Source organism: Pungitius pungitius, chromosome 15 (assembly GCF_949316345.1).
Source record: "Pungitius pungitius chromosome 15, fPunPun2.1, whole genome shotgun sequence".
NCBI classification, from domain to species: domain Eukaryota; kingdom Metazoa; phylum Chordata; class Actinopteri; order Perciformes; family Gasterosteidae; genus Pungitius; species Pungitius pungitius.
Window position 1 is genome coordinate 2,342,638 of NC_084914.1, and position 22,836 is coordinate 2,365,473.

Below are 22,836 nucleotides of genomic sequence, written 5' to 3' on the forward strand. Positions count from 1 at the left end.
CGTTTCTACGACTTCTCTCATTTATGGCGACTTAAAGCTACCCGGAGGCGCCAGTTAACAAACGCGGTATTCGGGGAGTTGTGTTTCAGGAGGGTTCGCACACCGTCATTCTCACTTTGGCCTGAAAGTCTCCATTTAGGTCCGTAAACCTGGAACCGAGCGACGCCCTTAATGAGGAAGTGATTGCTTTCACAGCGAAGGGGGAGGAAGAAGAGGAAAAAGAAGAAGAAGAAGCTGCGCTACTTCGGTCCCTTTCAACCATCCACGAGCGACGCCGTACCTTTAAGAACTTGTAATGCTGCTCCAGATCTTCATCCTTGAAGCCCGTCCCGATCTGCAAGAGACGGAAAGGAGATAAGAGACACACACACACACACACACTTATGCACACTCCCTCAAGGTGAGGTGAGCGGGTTAACGACATAACTATGAAGTGTGGATCGCTATGAACCCGGGCAAAAACGTTTGAAGAATATTGAAGAATCAAAAAAAAAAAAAAAAAAAAAAAAAAGGTTTCTCCCACTTCTCCAGCGAAGTAAGACGAGAATCAATAACAAGACGTTCGATGTCTTCTGCCGCGCATGTAAAAGTGTGTGTGTGCGTGTGTGTGTGCGTTGCACCTTGCAGACGGACTGGAACTCCTCGTTGTCCTCGTCGTAGCAGGCCAGCAGGAAGCCCCCGTAGGCGCCGGCCCGCTTGCCCTTCCCCAGGTAGGCGCCGATCACACACAGGTCCACCGTGTCGCCCACGCCGTCCAGGTAGTCCTTCTTCAGCTGCAGGCGGAGCACAGGGCTTGCATGAAACATCTAAACGGCGTTCGGACATTTGGCTTTTTCTGTACTTCAGTTGAGCATCGACTCCTCCAGCAGAAAACAGCTGCTCCACGTCTTCATGGTGAGAAGATGAAGAGCATCCGTTTCACCCCCAGTTTGAAATGAGACGCATCCTTTCGCTCATAAGAGGCTTTTTGCTTGTGTCACACGCACCTTGAGCCAGTTGTGAGAGCGCTTGGCGATTTCATAGGTGGCGTCCTTCTCCAGAGTCTTCACCATCAGACCCTCGCAGGAGTCTACACACACACACACACACACACATTAATACACCAAAACAACATCCTAGTCGTGCAGAAAGGAAATTAAGAGATTATCTTTAAGATACATGGACGCTCTTTGTCTCCATCGAACACACACACACACACACATTTCAGGACACAAAGAAACAGTAGATTTATTCTGGGGACAACACAAGTACACACACTGGTTGTGTCTCCGTCTCACACAAACTTCAAACAAAGACTATTACACAAATGAAATGAGACTGCATGCACAACACACCCACAAACAGACACACAAAGGAAAACAAAGAAGAAGCTTGAATACAAACCAACACACACACACACACACACACACACACACCTCGGACAGACTGCTCCAGGAACTCTGCGATGGCGTCTGTGTTGTCGGAGTCGATGGATCGGGCGAACACAAACTCTCCTTCCACTTCTGAGAAACTTTCTTTAAGCAAAGCCCGACGCCGACACAACGGCTGTCGCACCAGCGACTACACACACACACACACACGCACACGCACACACACACAGAGACACAAAAAAACACAGACAGATCATTACAAATGACAAAACTGTGCATCATTACAACCATTTCCTCTTCATAGCTTGGAGCGATGCGATGACAAGGATGAAATAGCATCGCAACAGTCACACACAGACACACACACACAGATACAGTCACGGCAGGATTGGACACGTACAGACACACACACACACACACACACACCATCAGAAGCCTACAGGCCCTGAGGTTCAGGGAGCATCACTCTTTCTGAGTAACGGATCGGATCAGAAATAATAAATCACCTTTGGGTCGCGATCACACGCGCCGCCGTTGTCGATTGTTTTTTGTCCTCGTTGTCGTTTGGTTTCGGGAGCTCGTGTATAACAGCAAAGTATTTGTGTGACCACCCATCCAATAATACTAATATTTTCAACTGTAGTCAACTATATAACATTTAAAAAAAAAATCTAAATATCGTTTTACTCGCAAAGTCATTATTTGCAAAGAAATCCACAATTCAAATAATAAGGAAATAAAGGATTGGATTTGTATTAATAAATCAAAGGGGGCTTTAGTGGTTTTCATGATGCATCATAAGCTTCTCGTGGCCTTCGTAGTGCAGCTAAGAATAAGCTTCCTACACGTACACTCAAAGCTAAAATCGACATTTAAGTGCAGCGCTGTTCTGAGGTTAATGGTTTCATTAAGAACTCATATCAGCTCCCAGTACCTCTAAGTACTCAGATATAAGTACTTGTACTCAGATACAAGTACTTGTACTCAGATCTGGGAAAAACCAACGTGTACTCGTTGAGGAGGCCTCTTCTGGTCCATAAAACCGCCAAATTACCCCCAAACAGCACAGAGCACATGCCCTCAGCCTCTAATGCCTGACATGGGGGGGGGGGGGAGGGAATCATACAGAAACCTTTGAACATTTGAATGAATTAATAAAAACGAGGGAAAAGTGCATCCAGAGATAAATTAATGAATTAACATTTACATAAACTCCACATCAGGTGGGAAGCAGCAACCAATCTGCACACAGTCACACACACACACGTTATCTGGTCCCATCATTGGTCAATAAACAAGGACACACACACACACACACGTCTTACCTCGCCGTTGAGATACAGGAGGTCAAAGGCGTAGACGCACACTTGGACCGTGATCTCCGAGGCCTCCACGTCCTGCAGGAGGCGCACCGACACACACACACACACACACACGTTTTTGTCTAAAAAGGAAACCTTGGGTTCGACGGACGGCTTTGAAGAGAAACAAAATTAAAAGCGCAGCTCGCACGATAAAACCTGAAAGCTTTTCATTTCCACTTCTCCCTCATTGCCTCCTGCGCCATTAAATGGTGTTTAATTAGTTCCTATCGCGTTTCATCTCCTCGTCTGGAAGATTTCATTTCGGCGAGGAGCGCGCTCTCGGCGAGGGCGCCGTCGTTCCAAAATGGCCGAAGGGCAGCACAATCAGTTGGTGCATCAGAACCGTCATTACAAATAACCGTGATTTCGTGGCGGCGGGCGACTGTAATCGAGCAAACGAAAATCATCAGGATAATCATTTCCATTACGGCGCTCCCCCACATCGCCGCCCCTCCCCCTCCTCCTCCTCCCCCTCCTCCTCCTCCTCCTCTCCTAATTTCCGAGGATGGCGCCTCGCGCGCTAACGGGCGCCGCTTCCCTCTAATGTGATTGGTGTGGTGGAAAGAGGCCGTTATTCTGATCAAGACCGAAAAAACACCCTGCTGACATTTGCGATCCCAGACCCCCCCCCCCCCCACCTTGATTCATCTGACTCTGCTGTCTCCCCCCCCCCCTCCTCCACCCACCCAGTCTGCTCTCTCCATCCGTCCATCGGATCATTTCACTCCATTATCATCCTCTCCTCTCCCTTTTGGTCTTTATCTCTGTCTTGTTTTCTCTCTTCAACCTTTTCACTCCATCTTTTCTTCTCTCTCTCATTATCTGCTGCCTTCCGCCCTTTTACCTCCATGAGCATTTCATTTGGCCCTAACCCCCCCCCCCCCCCCGCACGGTGTACGTACCTTCCTCTTGCGGGTGGTGAGCACCTGGAAGGGCTGGATCTGCTTCTTCTCCCGATCCCAGGCCACCGCCTCGGCGTCCAGGACGCAGGACGCCACCGAGCCCTTCTTCACCTTTTGAGGGCGACGGCAGAGGATCAGAGAGCAGAGAGAGGAGAGAGAAGGAGAGAAGGAGAGAAGGAGAGAGAGGAGAGAAGGAGAGAGAAGGAGAGAAGGAGCCGGACGGCGTTATTCGTGCGGAGGACGACGATCGGGACGAACACGGCGAAGCTCACAGCGTGTGTCCAGCTTCTAAAAGACGCCGCATTGGAAGCCGCGTCCTCACGCGCCTCCAGGGTCACTTATCGTGAAGCTCTCTCGCTTAAAATGGTCAACTTCAACCCGATGGACAACCCGGAGAGAGGAGACAGGTGACGGGTCGGCCTGTCACACTCGTAGTGCTCGCCAGGCCGAGTGATCGATTCATGCACGTGGGTTCATGTTAAAGTGTTAATGTATTAATATCAATTCAGAATTAGAAGCAGGACGGCGCTACGGAAGATTCGGGGGGGGGGGAATATATGCAAAATATGCAAAATAATGCAGCGAGGTACTGCGAGATCTAATAAGAAAGTGCAGGAAGGGGGAATCTGGTGTCATCATCCGTCGCGTCTGTGAGAACGCGATCAACACTTTTTCATCTGGTTCCTCATTGTAATTGTCAGTCGGTTTTTTTGATTAGCAATTGATTTCCTGGATGAAAGTTTCATTTAAAAACAACATTACAGCTCCGTCATGGTGAATTAAATGTCAGAAATAAAAGGGGTCACAGCTTAAATGAACAAGAAAACTGTTAAGATATAAATAATTCTAAATGACCTCTTTTTTTTTTGGAAAATTTGTTTAACTTGTTTTCCTTTTTTATCCCAAAACTGTGTTTGGAAAGTGTGAGAAACAAAAAAAAGGTGAGAGGGAGACAAAACAAATGACAGGAATATGCAGGAGTGAAGAGAGAAGGTTTTTAAAAAAAGGGGGGGGGGGGGAAACGTGTTGGAAAAGACTAAAAGGAAAAAGTAAGAACGGGATAAAAAGGTGTAAAATAAAAACAAAAAAAAAGGTGAGAGAGAAACACAATAAAGAGGCCGACCCGAAGGGTCGAGTGATGGACAAAGATGAGTGAAGGAGGCAGATAAGAAGGAACGAGACAAGAGTGAGAAGAGAGGGGTGAGCAGCGGGGTGAGAGAACAGGAGCCATCAAGAAGTAATGAAGAAAGAAAAAAGGAGAGCGGATCAGACGGAGAGAGACGTGAGAAGGAGACAGAGCCAATCAGGTGAGACACGGCGCTTTGGAGTTTGGAGGAAAAAGGAAAAAAAAAAGGCACAGAGGTGAAAGTGTGTGAGAAAGGAGCTTGAGGGGGGGGGCAGATGTTACGTGAAAGGGTGAGAAAGGGGGGAGTGTGATGAGCGTAATGGAGCGATGTGAGCGATAAGAAATGAAAGGAGGGAAGCGCAGGAGTTAACGTCTCGTTTTGCTGCCGTGACCCCCCCCCCCCCCCCCCCCTTCAGTGGGGGAGGGAGGTTTTCACACACACCCTCCAACCTGCTGCTTGATAACTCACTTTAAATTGAGAGCGTAAAATCATGCGAGTCGTGTTTACCGAGGGAATAAAATCAAGAGAGTCATTTTCTCATAGACTTCTATGGGGGGGGGAAGAGAGAGAGCAGATCCTCACTGAGCTAAAACGGCGGCGCCAGAGGTGGCGTGGGCGCGCTCCGATGACCTCGGGCCACCTGCCCAAGCTTCAGGTGATCCTCGTCCCCCAGTTTGCTAATTAGTGGGTTTTCGTCATCATCGGGAGAGACGGAGGTTAACGAGCTGCTTTCAGACGACGCTCCTCGGGAGGCGCCTCGAGCACGAAGAGCAGCGCCGGGGGACCAATCGACTCCCAGGGGGCTTTAAACCCGGGACACGGCGCTCCAGAGGGGGGCGAGACGGACGAGGGACAAGTCGAGAGAAAAGATGGGGGGGGGGGGGGGGGGTGTAGAGAGATAAACGTGTACGGGGGATGAGCGGCGGCGGCGGCGTCTCACCGTGGGAACACGAGAGACGATGTCGGGGTATTTGCTGGTGTTGTCTTCCTGGTTGCGGCTGAACACCCGAACCTCGCCGCTCTCCAGAATGTGAATCTGTGAGGGGGAGGGACACACATAGAAGAACATATTTTAGTTCCTTTGCGCTCATTATCCTGAGATACGAAGCATTGTTTTAACCGTCGGGGAACAACAAATAAATAACTGCTGATCAACGAGCTCCGCGTCCCATGAACAAAAAGAAATGACGTGTTTGACTAACGAGACGGGACGTGAACGCAGTCATTTGGATCAATCAAAGGACACACACACACACACACTGACTCAGTGGTGTATCTAGGGACCCTCTGCTGGCGGTTCCGGGTATTGTCCACTGCAGTGAGACCCAAGACAGAGATGGGGAATGGGGGGGGGGGGAGGGTGGGGGGCAGACAGAGGGTCTCTCTCTCACTCTCCTGCTCGACGCCCCCCCCCCCCCAACACACACACACACAATGTGGCAACACCACGCACGCGACAACAAATTCATCGGCCGTCCGCCCACCTGTGCGCGCTCCCCGTCGTACTTGTACTCGCAGGTGAACGCCGCCTCGTCGAACCTCTTCATCACCTCGCCGACGCCTTTGGTGGGGTGGGCCAACATGGGTCTCAGCGGCACACCTGGGGGGGGGGGGGGGGAGAGAAAGAGAGAGAGAAACACGTTAAGGCTTTCAAATAAATTTGTTGTTGAGTTGAAGCACTAATTGGGACTTAATGCAGGAAGTTTCTTTTGTTTGTCGAGGAGGAGGAGAAGGTGGTGGGGGGGTGGGGGCTCTCGCTAACACACCTCCAGGTTATGATAAAAAAAAAAAAAAAAGCAGATCTCAAATCCCCTTTTTTTTTCTTGTTTTTAATTAAACTAAAGCTGTGAAACCTACTTAATTTGCACATGACGCATCGGCATCAAACCAACAACTGTTTGTGTGTTTGTGCGCGCGTGGAAGTCGTCTGACTCACATCCCGCGGGGCTGCGCTGACAACTTGAGCTTTGAAAGCAGCAGAGTGATACTCGTTATATCGCATTATAACAAATTCCTTTAATTGGAGCTTTTCGGAGCTCGATGCGACATTTTTTGTCCAAACACTGGCTCGCATCCAGAAATAAGATAAAATGAAATAAACCCTTCCTCAGCTCGTTTATGCATCTCGCACAAAGGGAAGAGGAAGAGGAGGAGGAGGAGGAGGACTGCCCTCTGGATAACGATTGTTTACCTGGCCGCCTGCCGGCTGGATTTTTTTCTCACCGACCCGACCGCGGCCAATTTAGAGGATCTCAGACGGAGGCCCGTTGCCATGGCTCCCCGTCACTAAACCACTCGACAACCGCCGTGATTCTGAGCTAATCTTCAGTTTAGCGGCGTCGCCTTAGCCTTCCGAGACAAACGGGTCCTCTGCAATAAACCGACCCACCTCCACCGACTGGGGTCGATGCGACACGCCCCCACCTGTGCTCCGCCTCCCGATTGGCCTCGCTTACCTGGAGTCAGCTTGCAGTGATTGGGCAGCTCGTCGATGCCTTCTTTCAGCAGGACGGGGATGAGGACGTCGTAGTTGGGCATCTCGCTGCGGCGGCGGGGGGGGGGGGGGGGGGGGGGGGGTAAACAAGAAGAATCAATATAATCCAAAGTAATAGTGAGCAGAAAGGGGGAGGAGCCGGCGCTTGTTTGGACTCGTTACCAGTAGGTCTGTTTGAGAATGAGACTCTTCTCTTCGATCCAGGACCGCCGGCTCTCGGCGCTCTTTCCCTTCCCAGCGTCGAGCACGGCGGGGGGGAAACCTACGCGGGGAGGGGGGGGTCTGATTATTCGCTTGACCGAACGTTTGGCGGCTTCAGTCCCGCCGGTAAAACACGGTGCCGGTTGACGAATTGAATTAGTCAAGTTAATTAGTCGAGTCAACAACAACAACGCTTTAAAAATCAGTCTGAATGCACGTTCATCGAGATGAATTACTCGTGTTACCAAAACATCGTGCTTTTGTTGACCTGCGTGATTAGATAATGAATGAAATGAAGTTTTTTTTTTTTTTTTTTTTTTTACAAATGGTAATAAAAACACTTCCAGACCAACGACGGATGCAAATTTCCCCAGCGAGCCTCCGGGTCTAATTGACTCTTATTAAAGCATAACTCCATTCACACTAAGCCGGGCATAACAATGAGTCGCTACAGAGAGCGTGAGGTCCAAACCTCCTCCAGGAGCTGCTGGTGCCAAGTGGAACAAAGAGACTGCTGCTGCCGTTCCTTTTGCTTTGGCCCGGGCAGGTCACGTCCTTCCCGTTGCATCTGATGATGATCGGGAGTGACTTAACGTGGCGTTAACGTTAGCGCGGGTTCCATGAGTAAAAGTTGAGATTAATGGCTCCGACGCCTCGTTGTATCCTAAAATTCCATCATTCCCACATCACGTCTATTAATAACCCAGGCCACGAAGCAGTGTGCACATTTTTAATACGTAATCAGAGTGAAGCGCTCCCGACCCAACCCGAAGAGGTCTGTGCTGATTGAGCTTAACAAAATCAAGTGGGAGGGGAATCATTTCAGAGTCCGGAGTCCGGCGCCAATTTAACGGTCCGCCTCAGAAGAACACCAGGCGCCGCCCGTCCTCACACTGGGGACCTTCACTTCCCCCGTGCGCGTTCTCATGGCTGAGCTGCTTTTAAAGGAATACATTTTTTTTTTTAAAAAGGTCTTTTTTTACCTTGTCCGGGGGGGGACAGGCACACCGCCTGGCTCAGAGCCGCGAGGACGCTCTGCTCGGCCAGGCCTATCCGCAGCTTCCCCGCCAGGGACCTGTCAATCAAGACCACATGACCGGCAGCCGGCAGCCGTCAGCGGAAAGACGCCCGTTTGCACCTGCTGCCCCCGCTAAGAGCAGATATATAGTATCTGTGTGTGTGTGTGTGTGTGTGTGTGTGTGTGATATGTTACCTGACTATGTAGCGGGCCTCGGAGAACCGACACGCCACAAAGAGGCCTTTGATGATGTCGATTTTCTTATTCATGGCCTGAGGCAGAAGGGAGGAAATTGAGATTCACAGAGGAAAAGAGAGGGGGGAGGGGGGAGGGAGGAGGGAGGGGGGGGGGGGGCTGAGGTCACAAGCGAGCACAAACTTCATCTACAATCCAGAGTGTTAGAAAGAACGAAAAAAAAAAAAGAGAGATAAAGGAAGCGCCAGCAGCAACGGGGATGAAAAGGGAACTAATTGCTTGTAAGATTCCAACCAGGTGAGGATGTGAAAGGGCAGAGAGAGATTACCCCCTCCCTCACAAACAAACAAGTCATGGTCGCATACACAATCACATTAACACCCCCCCCCCCCCCTCGACTCAATACAGAGAGCCAAATGGAGTGAAAACATTATTTTTCTCACCGAGTTCCCGCTCATGCCGGCGATTTCCTTCAATTTCCTGAACACGCCCCCCGCCGTCAGACTGGCCGGCTGGAACATCATGCGCTGGTTGCTACGGGAACTCTCGGCCACGAGGCCCAAGTCTCCCTTCTCCTGCGCCTCCGCCTTGATTTTGTCCAATTGTCGCCCTGGAAACGAGAGCCGAGTCGGGGTAAACGCGACGGGCGGGGGGGGCGGAGGCGGGGCTTCATTAGCGCCTTTGGGGCCCGCCGACGCTCTGGCGTTTAAGGGCGCTAATGAAGCGGTTTCTGTCTGAGCGCACGGCCCCCACGTCCCCCCCCCCCCCCCCCCCCCCCCACCCCGTCCCCCATCCCCCCAGTTACCGGTTGCTTGAGCAACAGCTTTCATCAGCACCGTCTCGCCGACGCCGAGCTCCATCCCCAGGTAGGCGGGGCCGAGCTGGTTCAAACACAGGTACACGCAGCACAGCAGGTCGTCTGCAGAAAGAGCGCGCAAACACACACGCACACACACACACACAAACAAGATATCAACACACAGATCAAAGAAGCAAAGAATGGGACTTGATTTCATCTATTAAAGTCGCTTCTCAATCACTACCACACGCCATGGATTTCGTTTTTTTTTGTTGTATTTAACGACCCTTTAACCTTCGGGGTTGAGCTGAAGACTCACAACAGGCATCTGGTATCAATAATAATTAACTGACTTCTTGAAGCACCTTGTTCTAACAATCGAGTCATAATGCATGACAATAAATCACTGATGTGTTCATCGCGCCGATGTTTCATTTTAACGGCCTCCGAACACGACAGGAGCGACACGCCACGGTGGCTACAGAATTAAAGGCATGCCTCCCTCACTCAGCCGCCCCCCCCCCCCCCCCGAAAAAAAACAGAAGCAGCTGCACACAAAAACAAAACAGTCACTCTGTTTTCACTCTGACACACACACACACACACACAAACAGCTCCATCATCGCCAGCGTGGCGGAGTGGCGGGCGGCCAGCTGCGTGCGCGGCGACGTCAGCGTGCATTGTGGGAGATACAAAGCGGCGTTTACCTGGAGAGAGCAGCAGCACGGAGCGCAGCAGGTTGGACAGCGTCTCGATGTTCCTCAGCCTGGCACACGACAACACGAACAACCGCTTTCAGACAAGGCCACGCTAAAACAATTTTTTTTAAAAGCCTGCCTGTAAACACTGGGAGGCGGGAAATGAGATTTGTCTGGAGGTGGGGGGGGGGGGGGGGGGGGGTAAACACACAAGTCATCACGGCCTGTCATTCAATATCTTCAAAAGTGAAAGAACGAAGTGCGTAAAAGGTGTTTTCGATTCGCTGGCTGGAGATTTCAGTCACGACTTGTTTCTAAAAAAAAAAAAAAATGGTACAATGTGGATTCCTGAAGCTGAAAAAGTGGTTACAATAAATTCTACAGCATTCCTTGGAAAACAGTTCATTGTAGGAGGTCATTTCGTGATCCCTGACCTCCTCAGAAGAATAGAATTCCCTCACATACTCTCCGTGAAGCACACTAATTAGTTTTCAAAACCTCCCAGCAGGAAACCGAAGGGGTAATTTTGTAAGAGGAAAAAAAAAAAAAGGAATGCTTCGTTATGTTGTGTATCCTTTGAAGAGCGGTGTATGTGTGTGTGTGTGTGTGTGTGTGTGTGTGTGTGTGTGTGTGTGTGTGTGTGTGTGTGTGTGTGTGTGTGTGTGTGTGTGTGAGAGGGGATAAAAACAGCCTTCCCTCCATATGGAGCTCTCACCTGCCAGAGTCCTCTTCAATCTTCTCGAAGGTGCGTGCCACCGCCAAGTACGGCACTCTGGAGGGAGCGACGGGAGGACGCACACACACACACACACACACGCACACACACACACACACACCACACACACACACACACACACAGATCCTTCGTTTAATGCACTCAGCTGATCGCAATTAGTGCAACAGTAGAGCGAGCTGCGATTGAAAGGTTATCAAAACTCTGTGTCCTGACCCGGGAAAGGAAAGTCAATTAGGCTACTTGTTGGGAGGGGGGGGGAGGGAGGGAGGGGGGAGGGGGGGTTACTTGGTGCTGTACTCACTTCTGGCCCCGCTTCCAGCAGGCGTGGTCCACAGGGTGGTAGCCGGGCCCGGACGGGTCGAAGTCCGTGGGCCCCGCGGTCGACTCGCTGAGGGAGAACACGGGAGAGATGAAGGGTCCGCTCGCTGACGCCATCGTCGCCATGACGATGACACACATTTAGTGAAGAAAGCTTCGCTGGTTCTTGGCACAGTCGGACAGAAGGAAAAGCATTTGGCTTTTCTTTCATTGCAGAACGTGAAGAAGTTATAATAAATAAATATAAATAGGAAAAATATGGCCTTCACATGACTTTTACTGGGTACTATTCAGTAGAACTTTTGAGCTTTCACAGCGTAACCCACAGGAAGGAGGACAGCGATCCAGACTCTTCCCCCCCCCCCCCCCCCCCCCCCCGCTGTCCTCCACATTTTGATCCGGCCTCACCCTTTCGTGTCTTTGGTCTCCTCCTCCGAGGTCTTCCTCTCGCCGCTCGTCTTCCTCTCGCCGCTCGTCCTCCTCTCCCCTTCGTCCTTCTCAGTCTTCACTGCGGCTTTTCTCGGAGCTATTGAATAATAAAAATAAAAAGATTGAAAGGTGAGGGCGAAGCGGGGGAGGGGGGGGGGGCAAAGAAACAATTTACTTTCTTCCCTAAGTGATGAAGCACATCTAGAGGCGGCTTTGAGCTATGCAAATCCTCCTCACCAAAGAAACTGCTGATGGGAGCCTTCTTGAGTGGCTCCTTATCTTTCTGCTCTTTGGCTTCTTTCCGCTTTCTCGCCGTTTGACTTTTTGGGCTCTGTTCTTCCTCTCTGGTGTCCTTTTCAACCACCTCCCCCTCCACCTCCACCTCTTCCTCCTCCTCCTTCTTCTTCTTCTTATTGGCCACAGCGAGTCCTTTCTCATCATCAGTTTTCTCTTTGGCTTCATTTTTCTTTTCCGCCCCCTCAGCTTTCTTTACTTTCTCATCAGAGCTCTTTCTCTTCACACTCTCCTTCTCCTCCTCCTCCTCCTCCTCCTTCTCCTCCTCCTCCTCCTCCACCTCTTCATTTGGGCCGTGAGCCTTGGTCGCAGCCTTTATGGCGCTTTCTTCCTCGGCGCCCTCGTCCATGGGCTCCTCGGTGATCCCTGCAGAGTGAGACAGAAAGGGAGAGAAGTCCTTGAAGAGATAAATGCCAGCAGGTTCCCACCGAGTGCACAGAGGGTTGGTTTTTTGTTGTTTTTTGTGCGTCCATGTTTGAAGACGGCTTTCAACACAACAGCCCCTCTTCCATAAATGCCGCAGGTTACACTTTTGAGGTAAGAGAGTCACTATCGACAGACCTGCAGCAGACAGCGCCGGGGTCGCAGTAACACACATGAAACTTTAATTTCCTCCTCCACAGGTTAGAGGGACCGAATGCAACCGTCACTTTTGGTGCTTACCGGCCATTTAAAAAAAAGAAAAAAGAAAGTTATATTCCTTAAGAGGAGCCGATGGTGGCAACAAAGAAAATGCTTTTGACAAAAGTGCCATTTGTTCTGCTGCTTTGAAATCATCAAACATCATTTTCATGGGTTTTATTGATTATTGTTGTGCATCTTCCCAGCATCCCAGGGGACGTACCTGCGGCCCCCTCCACGCGGGGTCGCTTGCTTTGCTGACCCGGCGCCTCCTTGGCCTCCGCCTCGTCCTTCTGGCTCTCGTCGTCGCCGCCGCTGCTGCTCCCGCCCTCGTTGAGCTTCCGCTTGGGGAACATCTTCCTGGCTGCACACAGACGTCACGCCACGATCAAACAGAACGAGTTTGCACGTTGCGGCAGACGTGGGCCGATAAAAACACTGATTCCACCCTGAAGAGAGTGGAGCAGCTCCACTTTCACTGGGACGTTGTGCACCAGAGGAGCTGCAGGGTACATTTGGAGCCTCGCTTTTGGTCTTTGTTACGATGTGGAGCACCGGAAGCGCCAGCTGAAGGTTTCCTCCCCCTTCCTACATATATTATTACGACGACATCAACCCAGAACTTCTGTCTCCTGCTATTTCTGATCAAATTAGAGTCAAATTGAAGCAGCGTGTTCATCCGGTGGAGATGCTGAACGCGAGAGAGAACGAGCCGCTCTGCTGCTGCTGCTAAAGCTGCCATCGCCCAAATCTGAAAATCAGACATTTGTGGCGCGACGTGAGAAGTACAGCGAGCACAAAGGGCCACTTAGAGCCACCCTGGGCTGCTTTTTCACGCGCGGCGACGGACAGGCGTGCGTCTCATTTAAAATTCACAGACGGTGAACACGCGCGACGCCGCATAACAACCACGTATTATTCACACCTCCGTAGCGGGGGCCTGCAAACCAGAACGGAGCCGAGCGGAGATCAAACAACAGCGAGACGACTTGCGAGAGGAAAACGACATCATCACAATTCAAAAAAACGCACGCGGGGAAATAATGACGCGGGCGCCGGGAGTGTGTTCCCGTCATGCAGCAGACGCAAAACGTACAACAAATAATGCAGCACAACGAGAGGCGGCGTGGAAAGGTCGGGACTCGGATAACAAAAGACGGTGGGGACGGCGTTCTGGTGAATGAAACCGCTCGTGCATCCAATTTGTGATGAATGGGGGTTTTTTTTCCTCATTGTGAAATAATGAATATTTGGCGACATTAGGCCCCTGCTAATATCTGTAATCAAGCAAAACAGCTGGAGGCAGAAAAAAAAATGATCAATCCCCAGCTGTCAAAGTTCAAAAATGCTGCGATTTGGGAGGAAGATTTGAGAACAAAAAGGATCACAAAGTGTACGATTTGGCGTTTGATAAGAGGGGGGAGCCGCGGGCACGAAGAGGCCCACTCACCCGTCTTGCGTTTGGCGATGCCGGAGGGGGAGATCCGGGTCCCAGGTGAAGCGGAGGAAGCCGGAGCGGCGGGCGCTGCTGGAGGTGCAGGTGGAGGAGACAGAGGGGCGGGGACGGCCTTGAAGACGCCGTCCTTCTGAAAGGAGACGAGCCGGGTTTAGTCTTCGCTGTGGCGGGAATGGAGAGAACTGTCCCCCCCCCCCAGACGGCATTTCCACACACATTCACTTTTAAAATTGGTTGTAAACGGGTAAAGACGGAAGAAGAAATCTTTTAAAAAACACGGAGAAGGTAGAAACCCCAGCAAAAATAATAAACATTAAAAACTAGTTATATAAAGCATATATAAAATATCCTGCAAAACCCGAATGAGACGCACCTCCACCAGAGAGGAAACTAGTGTGTTGTGCAATGGAGCGCGTCGTTCAGAAGGGGGGGGGGACCTAAACCTTCTGCTAAGAGTCCGTGTTGAGGCCCTCACACCAAACGTCTCCAAAGTGTCACATAATCATCACCGTGGGGTCGTTCTTACGTGAACTAAAATCTCCAAAGTCCCTTATGAACCACTAACAGCTGTGCAGCCCCCCCCCCCCCCCCCCCCCAGCACTGCAGGGCGGCTATTCCACATGTCTCTTTTGATGACCTCGATGAAGGTCACGAGCGCCATTGTTCTTCCAGGTCTCGCATTCGATTGGTTCTTCGTACTTCAGGAGGAACTCGTGGTAAAAAATACTGTGGAGAAAATCTACGCAAATTCATTCTTATGCAAATTATTCTTCGGCAGCAAATAGAAAGTGGAAGAAGAATAGAAGCCATGTGTCAGAAACCATAACTCTCTACATTGGATCTGCAGGCTCTCCATCAGTTCTTTCCCTCTGAGAGAGGCGGCCGGGCGAGATTCCGTCACCACGGCGACCTCAGCTCGTCGCCGGCTTTTTGTTTTACATTTCGCAGTCCGTCGCCCCGGAACAGAGGAAAACAAAAGGATGGATCGCGGCTAAAAAATAATCATTGGTTGCTGCCCTGCGTTTATCTCCACACGAGAGTCGCTCCGCTCAAAAGGACCCAACGGTGAATAATTGTGGGCGCATTACGAGCAGAATGAACGGGGCGGCGAAGAGGTGTCCATAAAGCAACAGGTGACCATCGGGGCTTTTCATTGCTTTCAGTGATCGCTGCCTTTGATGCATCAACAACGGGGAGGAGAAACATTTGTGGAAATCCTCCTTTAACATTTGACTCTCGTTTTACACCCGCTTTGATTTGTTTGTTGGCATAAACGTCCAAATAATTCAAGTTCAAACAAACTGAAATCAGGACGATTCAGGGCGTCTTTTACCTTTTCTTTCTTATCGAGGGCTTCTTTGTCTCCTTGCTCCTTGGCGGCAGGGGCCTCCTCCTCCGCCTCCTCCTCCTCGTCGCTGTCCAGGATCTGACGGCTGCGTTTGGCGACCCTCTTGACGGGCGAGTCGGCCTCCCGGGCGCCGTTCTGCACCTTGAGAGGACTTTTAACGGGCCTGGAAGACGAGCAAAGGAAGAAATAAAAAAGGCATTTCCAGACAAGCAGAGAAGAAGAAAAGAAAAAAAGAATAGAATCGAGGCGAGAGGCACGAAAGAGAGGTCGAAGCAATGATGAAATGATCTTTACGTGTAGACACGAGTGCTAAAAGAGGCTCTTGAGATGACAGCGTGGAGATAATAACACTAGCACTACCTCTACAGGGACGCATCGTTCAGAAGATAATTGCGCATATGCACGCCGTCAGTGGCGCTTCAACCAGACTAAATATTATTCTTCACCTCCATGTTTTAACGCCGCTGGAAACCGGGGGGGCCGCCATAAAGTCGCCTCGTGTTTTCTTCGTAAGCGATATATAAATGAATGTCGTGCAGTAACAAGTACAATGTCTGCATGATGATTCTTCACTCTGCCACAGGATGGAGGTCTGCCCATCCCTCCTCCATCAGGTGGGTGGAGTAAACATGAGATGGAGGAACAAACAAATCTTACTTTTTCAGGGGTCCAGCCGAGGCTTTCTTCTGGGGGCCCTTGTCCTGGCACTTGGGCTGGAAAAAGGATCTGATGGATACGGAGGAGGGACGTTTAGAGGCGTGACGTGACGGCGTGACGTCACCTAAAGACTCAACGTTGAGGTGCGTAGTTAGTTGAGCTGGGAGCCGTTAACTGACGTAACGTTAGCTCAGTTAGCTAGCCTCGCGTAACGTTAGCTCGTGTTATGGTGCATCCTGCGCGTCACAACAAATAAGCCCTTTAAAGTTTAACGTTTCATGTCTAATGGAGGATCTTACCCCAAAACAGACTAGTTTATGCTAATGCTAACTCACAGGCACTACAGTTAGCACTAGGATTAAGCTAACGTTACACTCATTTAGGCACTTTGACTCTTAACACGTCTCATAATAAACCTGACTAACTAACGTCAGTTGGTTATTTAACAATAATACAGTCAGAAAGTCTCCAAACTTGTGCTATTCCCCTCAACCCTCCAATATTATTGCGGAATACAAACTGTACCAAGCTATAAACTTTGGACTCACGCAATGCTCCGCTGCATGTTGTCGTCAAACTATTCCTTCAGATATAGATACGTAATTAATATGAACGTTATTGTTTAAAATACAGCACAGGGTCCAACATGCACACACGGAAACACAAACTCCCGCGCTGCAGAATGAGGAAAAAACTACTTAGAATATTCGGCGGCAAAATTACATTTGAAGCACAGATCGTAAAGTGAGGAGGACGTGTCACTTGTTCGTAAAATCCGGTCCCTTCATCGGTCAGCAAATGTAACCGTTGTGATAAAGGTGCTTCTGTGTTTTAGTTGTCTCCTTTATGGATTTCATCACAGTTTCCTCTGCTGGATTCACAAAAATGTTAAGATTTTGTATTGTATTTGTATTGATATAAACAGTGTCGAATGCAATACAGCATTGCAATTAACTACTACAGTAAGGAAGTCCGTGTTATTTGATACACTTTGCAAAATGAATAGATAATATTCTGGTATGGTGAAGGGTGTACAAAAACTCCATAGATTAACAATGGTGTCTCTTTAAAAACTATTTCAATAACAAGCTAAAAATAATAACAAAAACACTCCGTAATAGTAAAGAAGAAAGTCCATGTTTGATGTGTAAAAGCGGTTTTCACAGAATCCTGATTTTGATCGTGTTTGTGTTCCAGGAAAAAAGCCACGAAGTGAGCCTTCCCTTTCCTGACACATCTCTGCTTCGACTCTCTGCCCGGAAGTGTGAGGCTGCAGAGGCTGCTGCCCCCTGCCGTGTCGGAGTGGTACCCCGCAGACCCCGGCGGCTGGTCCTGATGCTGCGAGGAGGACGTCAAAGCTCCTCCTCGTGAAAATGTCACGTTGTCTTTGTGAATGTACCGTTCATGCAGCTCTTACGTTCATGGAGTCAAAGGGAGAAGGCAAGACAAGCTGCTGGATAATTTAAGTTAAGTGCACTGCTTTATTTACTCAAACAGAAGCACCATGCTGTTAATTGTTAAAAGACAAGCTGCTTCCTTAGCATTCATATAAAAAATGAAAACACCCACATCATGGTCAGACCTTATAAATAAAACGAATAACAAACTAATGTACAATGAGGTACAACACACAGACACAAAAGGGTGTATTTGACGGATTGCAGGAGTCAAAGCAGTCCGTCTGTTGGGGTCTGCTCCTGCGCCTCACTCTCCCCGCTCCGTCCGCGTGAAGCTCCCGAGCCTCCTCTCCTCTTCTTGAATTCCGGTCTGCTTCAATCCGGCGAACAGGTTTTGACTGATGTGGTTCAGGTCCCACCCCGTGGGGCTCTTGTGCGGGTCGGCCCCCTGACGCGCGGCGGCGGAGATGAAGGGGACGGGGCCGTGCAGAGCACGCAGCGTCGGGATGGGCTTGGGGAGGCAGCACGGGGGCAAGAGGGGGGGAGGAACCAACACTGAGAGAGAGAGAGAGAGAGAGAGAGAGAGAGAGAGAGAGAGAGACATCAATCATCATGTTTTAGGTGGAGCTCGGGTACATATTCATTCATCTATTCTCCAGGATGAACTTGAAGCATTCAGTGGGCCTCAAATCAAATTGTCATTCACAGCCAAATGAGAAGTGTCTGTTTCACCTTGATGGCCAACGCTGCGTGATGTCACTAAAACGATTAATATTGTTATGAAAGAAGAAAAAAAATAGTGGATATACTTTGAAAGTTCATTCTTGACCTCTGAAACTTAGACCAAAAAAAAAAAAAACCTGTGCTCATGGAGCTTCAAACAGCTGTCTCCATGGCAACTGAAAAAACTGCACAGGAATGTTGAAATGCGGTTGAAAGGGTAGTTAAAAAATGTAATCTAATGACATGTGTTTCATTAAATTGGGTTTATTTTAATAAACTTGAAGCATTTGAAGTAGTCTGTTGATGAGATACCAACCAGCAGTCCTTTAAATAATAAACACCCCCCGGCAGTACTTCAGCTTCTACGGTACGGTTTCACCCGCCCCAGATGCTGAAAAACACAGTTTCTGTCTCCAAGGTCAAGGCGGAATTGCACAACACCACCCCCCCCCCCCCCCCCCCCCTCCACCGACGCATCTCGTTCCACCTTGAAACAGAACAAATAAATAAACAAGTGAGCCGCACTTCGTAGAAAAGCAATTTCTTCGTGACTCGAACTAAAAGAAACTCTCAGGACTTCTGTAGCAAATTCGAAAGCATCCAACATATTGATCGTGTATACTTGCTGTCGCTCTTCTGAGCTTCAATATTGTCAAAACAAGAAAAGAAAAGTGCTGCAGCGCGTGACTTCCTGCTGTAAAGACTCACCACCGTGAGTACAAAAAAGAACTGGTTCGGTAGCAATGAAGCTTCATGTTTATCATTATTTGGACTTTGTAAAGATAAATAATATGTTCCCCTTTTATCCGTCTAACCCTAATTGTTGTTCATGTATTTATTGATACATTTTCTGGGTGGAATCCTCTATCACGACGATGAGGCGGAACATTTCGACGCATTTTTAATTTTGGATCCAAGCCCCTCCCTTCTGGCGTCGGCCCCGGGATCCAAGCCCCTCCCTTCTGGCGTCGGCCCTCGGATCCAAGCCCCTCCCTTCTGGCGTCGGCCCTCGGATCCAAGCCCCTCCCTTTTGGCGTCGGCCCTCGGATCCAAGCCCCTCCCTTCTGGCGTCGGCCCTCGGATCCAAGCCCCTCCCTTCTGCCGTCGGCCCTCGGATCCAAGCCCCTCCCTTCTGCCGTCGGCCCCGGGATCCAAGCCCCTCCCTTCTGGCGTCGGCCCTCGGATCCAAGCCCCTCCCTTCTGGCGTCGGCCCTCGGATCCAAGCCCCTCCCTTTTGGCGTCGGCCCTCGGATCCAAGCCCCTCCCTTCTGGCGTCGGCCCCGGGATCCAAGCCCCTCCCTTTTGGCGTCGGCCCTCGGATCCAAGCCCCTTCCTTCTGCTGTCGTCCCTCAGCCTGCAGACAGATTAAAAGAGGCGGGGCCTCACAGGTGCTCTCTACCTGCGCTGCTCGCCGAGACGGCTCCTCCACACGGAGGGAGACCCCCGCAGACCGGGTGGAGGGGGAAGGGGAGGGGGCCGCCCCGCGCCAGCTGCAGAAGGGACGGGTGGAGGATGAGATGGAGGCATGCACGAGTAGAAATGGGTTAGGCAGACATGATAGGCTCCCTTTAAATAAGCTGTAAGGGAGAAACAATAGAAGCAGCACTTCAGATGATCAAAACCGTAATAAACGGCAGGACGGCCGAACCGATGTTTTGCACACTGGTGGCCCCATTTAAAGCTGAAATATTTTTTTAAAAAAAGAAACCCATTACAATGCGTGATATTCAGAGTTTTATTCCAAACCGGAAGGACAATTCACAATCTTTAAATAGACGGCACTTTTCCACTTTAATTAGGAATGACGGCGCTTTCTAAAGGTGGTAACGGGATATAACGTTAACACAATGACTCTCCTCCACTATTTTAAATTAAATGATAAAGTTTCATGAATTATTTCAATTTCCACCATGTTAAATCATAAAGTAGGAGTAATTGTTTCCAACAAAGTCGGCGCATTTTAATTGAACGCTACGGTTCTGTAATATTTTTAAGTGATTTTGGAATAAAACTCCCCTTAAAGGACCAGACTCCAAAACTGATCAAACGTCCCTTCGTGCGACAATGAGGAGTCGCTTGAATGACCACGTTTTTTCCCCAAACTAGCGGAGTCCTCTAAGCTGTGACGTGGGGTGACGACGCGGCGGTGACCTGATGATGGCGGCCGGGTGGCGCCGGAGGCGAGAAGCCCGGATAGTTGACCAGGATCAGTTTGCTGAAGTTGAACTTGTAGGTGAATCTCTTCCCTTTGGTCTTGTTCAGGATGCGTTTGTTGTAGTAGTATCTGGAAGCAGAACGTCTCCTGTGTGAGACTGTGTGTGTGTGTGTGTGTGTGTGTGTGTGTGTGTGTGTGTGTGTGTGTGCGTGTGTGTGTGTGAGACTGTGTGTGTGTGTGTGTGTGTGTGTGTGTGTGTGTTTTGGAGCGATGACGGTCACCTCAGAGCCCGGCTGAGCTTGTCGTAGTTCATGTGCGGCTTGCCCTTCCTCTCCCCCCACAGCCTGGCCAGCCTCTCGGGGTCCCGGATGACGAACTCGCCCCACTCCCCCCCCCAGCCGATGGCCCCGCCCTCGCCCCGCCCCAGCAGCTCCAGCAGGAAGTGCCACAGGTGCACCTGCCGGGAGCCGGGCGACCAGGCCGGTTTGTAGGCCCAGTCCGGGAAGAGCACTGCTGGGGGGACAGGGGGAGGGTGGGAGAGTGGGGGGGGGCACAGTGTGGTGAAAGCTCGGTCTGAGAAGGCAACACATCCGACTTTGAGGGAGTCCGAGGTCGTTTGAAATGACCTTTGACGTCTTTTGTCGAATGCACGCACATACAGTGTTTGTGAGATGAGAAGGTTTGTACCACAGCCCCCCCCCCCCCCACCCACCCTCACCCTCCCGTCTTCAGAATGCCAATAGCGCTGCTACACCTAATTACAAAGCGCTCCTCGTGTCATCATCGCAGATCGGATGAGATTCCTGCGTGAAATCAAACTGTGGCGCTTTTTCCTTTTATTCGTTAATGAGTTTGCACGACGATGTGTCACAAATGGATTTTGCACGGAGGAACGCGTTAATATTTCTGCCACTCCGTGAGTTCTTCATTCTGGGAGGACAATTACGAGCTCATCATGTCCACGACATTATTATTATTAGTCGTTTTCTCCGTTTAACATTCCTTCTTCTTCTTCAGTTCGTTTTCACATTCTCCGATCACATCTCAGACAGGTACATGATCCGATGTGTCCGAAGGCCTTCAAAGTCAGCATCGTGGAGCTAAACTCGTTGTGTAGGTTTGCTACGGAAGAAGTTGAAGCTTGATCCGTTTCTATCGCGCCACGCCGCCGGTAACCAACACGAAGCGTATCCTGCGCACACAAATGTCCTCCCGACAAAACCAACACTTACTTGTGCTCCAGTGAGGCGATGGCAGGTGTCCTCCCGAGGAGCTGCAGCTGCACTGCATCTTTTGAAAAAAAAAAAACACACTTAATGTCACTTCCTAAAGTACACCGTCTCCACGCCGAGCTCCTCCCGGGCTCCATGTCACCTGACGTCACCGCGACCAACAGTGAATCCTGGTCGGGTTCGTGACGCCAGGTTTGATTGAGCAGCTCGTGATTAAAGCTCCTTGCAGTAAGGGTTGTGTGTACGTTTGTTGGTTTTTGTTTTTGTTTCCCCGAACGCACACGTTGACCTCCCCCCCCTCCGACCCCCCCCCCAGGAAAGGCTGAAAAATAATCTCTTCAAGAAGCACTTGGCGTAACCCTTTCCCCCAGTGAAGGACGTGTGCTGTGAGCCCTCCTCCAGCAGCTGGAACATCCTCTTATCTACCAAAAAAACCCCAACAATGTCTCCCCCTTCGCGCTTATTTTATTCCCGTGCAGCGGGTCACTCGCACCACAAGATCACCGCGGGGACACCGGGGGACGTCACCGGGGGGACATCACCGGGGACACGCCAAAGAACATTTCTACTTTTAAGGCCTCGAACAAAAAAAAACAAAACAAATAAAAACACGCAGTCGTGCGGAAACAGGATTTGCAAAAGAGGAAGATTATGTGTTTTTATCCAAACGTCGACTCCGACGGTTTTCTCTTTTTTTTTTTTGATCGTCTCCTTTTGTTGATTCACCACAAATTGGAGCCCGTCCCTAAACACACAAATCAAACTGCTCCATCGGGCCAACGGCGCCATTAAAAGACGACAAGTCAGAATCATCCTGTCAGACTCGTTTTTTTATCTCTCTATATATAGAGAGATAAAAAAGAGAGTTTTAAATACTACACAACTGGTTCAACTCGCCCCCCCCCCCCCCCCCACAGAGAGACCCGTCTTACCTTGCCCGGAGCAGCAGAGGAGGAAGCTCCCTTCGGTCGGCCCGCCTCAGGTCTGTGAGGACTGAGGGATGCGTGGACCGAATCTTAGACCCTCTGTGTCATCTCACCCCTAACCGCACACACACACACACACACACACACCTCCCCCCGCCGCCTCCTACCACCTCCCTCCCTTTCTCCCCCCCCCCGTCCCAGAAATAAGGAGACTAAAGGTCGAAACCAGAACATCTTATTATTGTCGAGGCCTTGTTGAGGAAACAACTGGATGGAAAATAGAACATTTAAAAGTGAAAGGTCGAAATCATCCCAAAATAGTTTTCTTGGAAATTGGGATCAATCAATCGGTCGATGGATCGATTGTTATGAGCAA

At 50.1% G+C, this 22,836-nt stretch overlaps 2 protein-coding genes across 2 annotated transcripts; both read right to left on the minus strand.

Annotated features, from left to right (window-relative positions):
* Positions 1-69: 69 nt before the first annotated feature.
* lig1 (ligase I, DNA, ATP-dependent) lies at positions 70-16,745 on the minus strand. Its single transcript, XM_062557805.1, has 24 exons — positions 16,576-16,745; positions 16,028-16,096; positions 15,356-15,533; positions 14,017-14,152; positions 12,790-12,930; positions 11,889-12,311; positions 11,631-11,748; positions 11,206-11,292; positions 10,884-10,940; positions 10,178-10,236; positions 9,477-9,590; positions 9,115-9,281; positions 8,672-8,748; positions 8,442-8,533; positions 7,420-7,519; positions 7,220-7,305; positions 6,248-6,363; positions 5,704-5,799; positions 3,637-3,747; positions 2,696-2,767; positions 1,416-1,560; positions 987-1,069; positions 621-773; positions 70-334 (listed from the first exon to the last, which is right to left on the minus strand). Exons 1-24 carry the CDS (start codon positions 16,590-16,592, stop codon positions 86-88), a joined length of 2,946 nt encoding a protein of 981 aa, XP_062413789.1. The 5' UTR covers positions 16,593-16,745; the 3' UTR covers positions 70-85.
* Positions 16,746-17,714: 969 nt separating this feature from the next.
* Positions 17,715-22,504, minus strand: LOC119207475 (ETS domain-containing transcription factor ERF-like). The gene is made up of 6 exons (XM_062557806.1): positions 22,467-22,504; positions 21,535-21,592; positions 20,584-20,815; positions 20,299-20,431; positions 19,547-19,637; positions 17,715-17,979 (listed from the first exon to the last, which is right to left on the minus strand). The coding sequence occupies exons 2-6, from the start codon at positions 21,590-21,592 to the stop codon at positions 17,732-17,734; spliced, it is 762 nt and encodes a 253-aa protein (XP_062413790.1). The 5' UTR covers positions 22,467-22,504; the 3' UTR covers positions 17,715-17,731.
* Between the last annotated feature and the right edge of the window lie 332 nt (positions 22,505-22,836).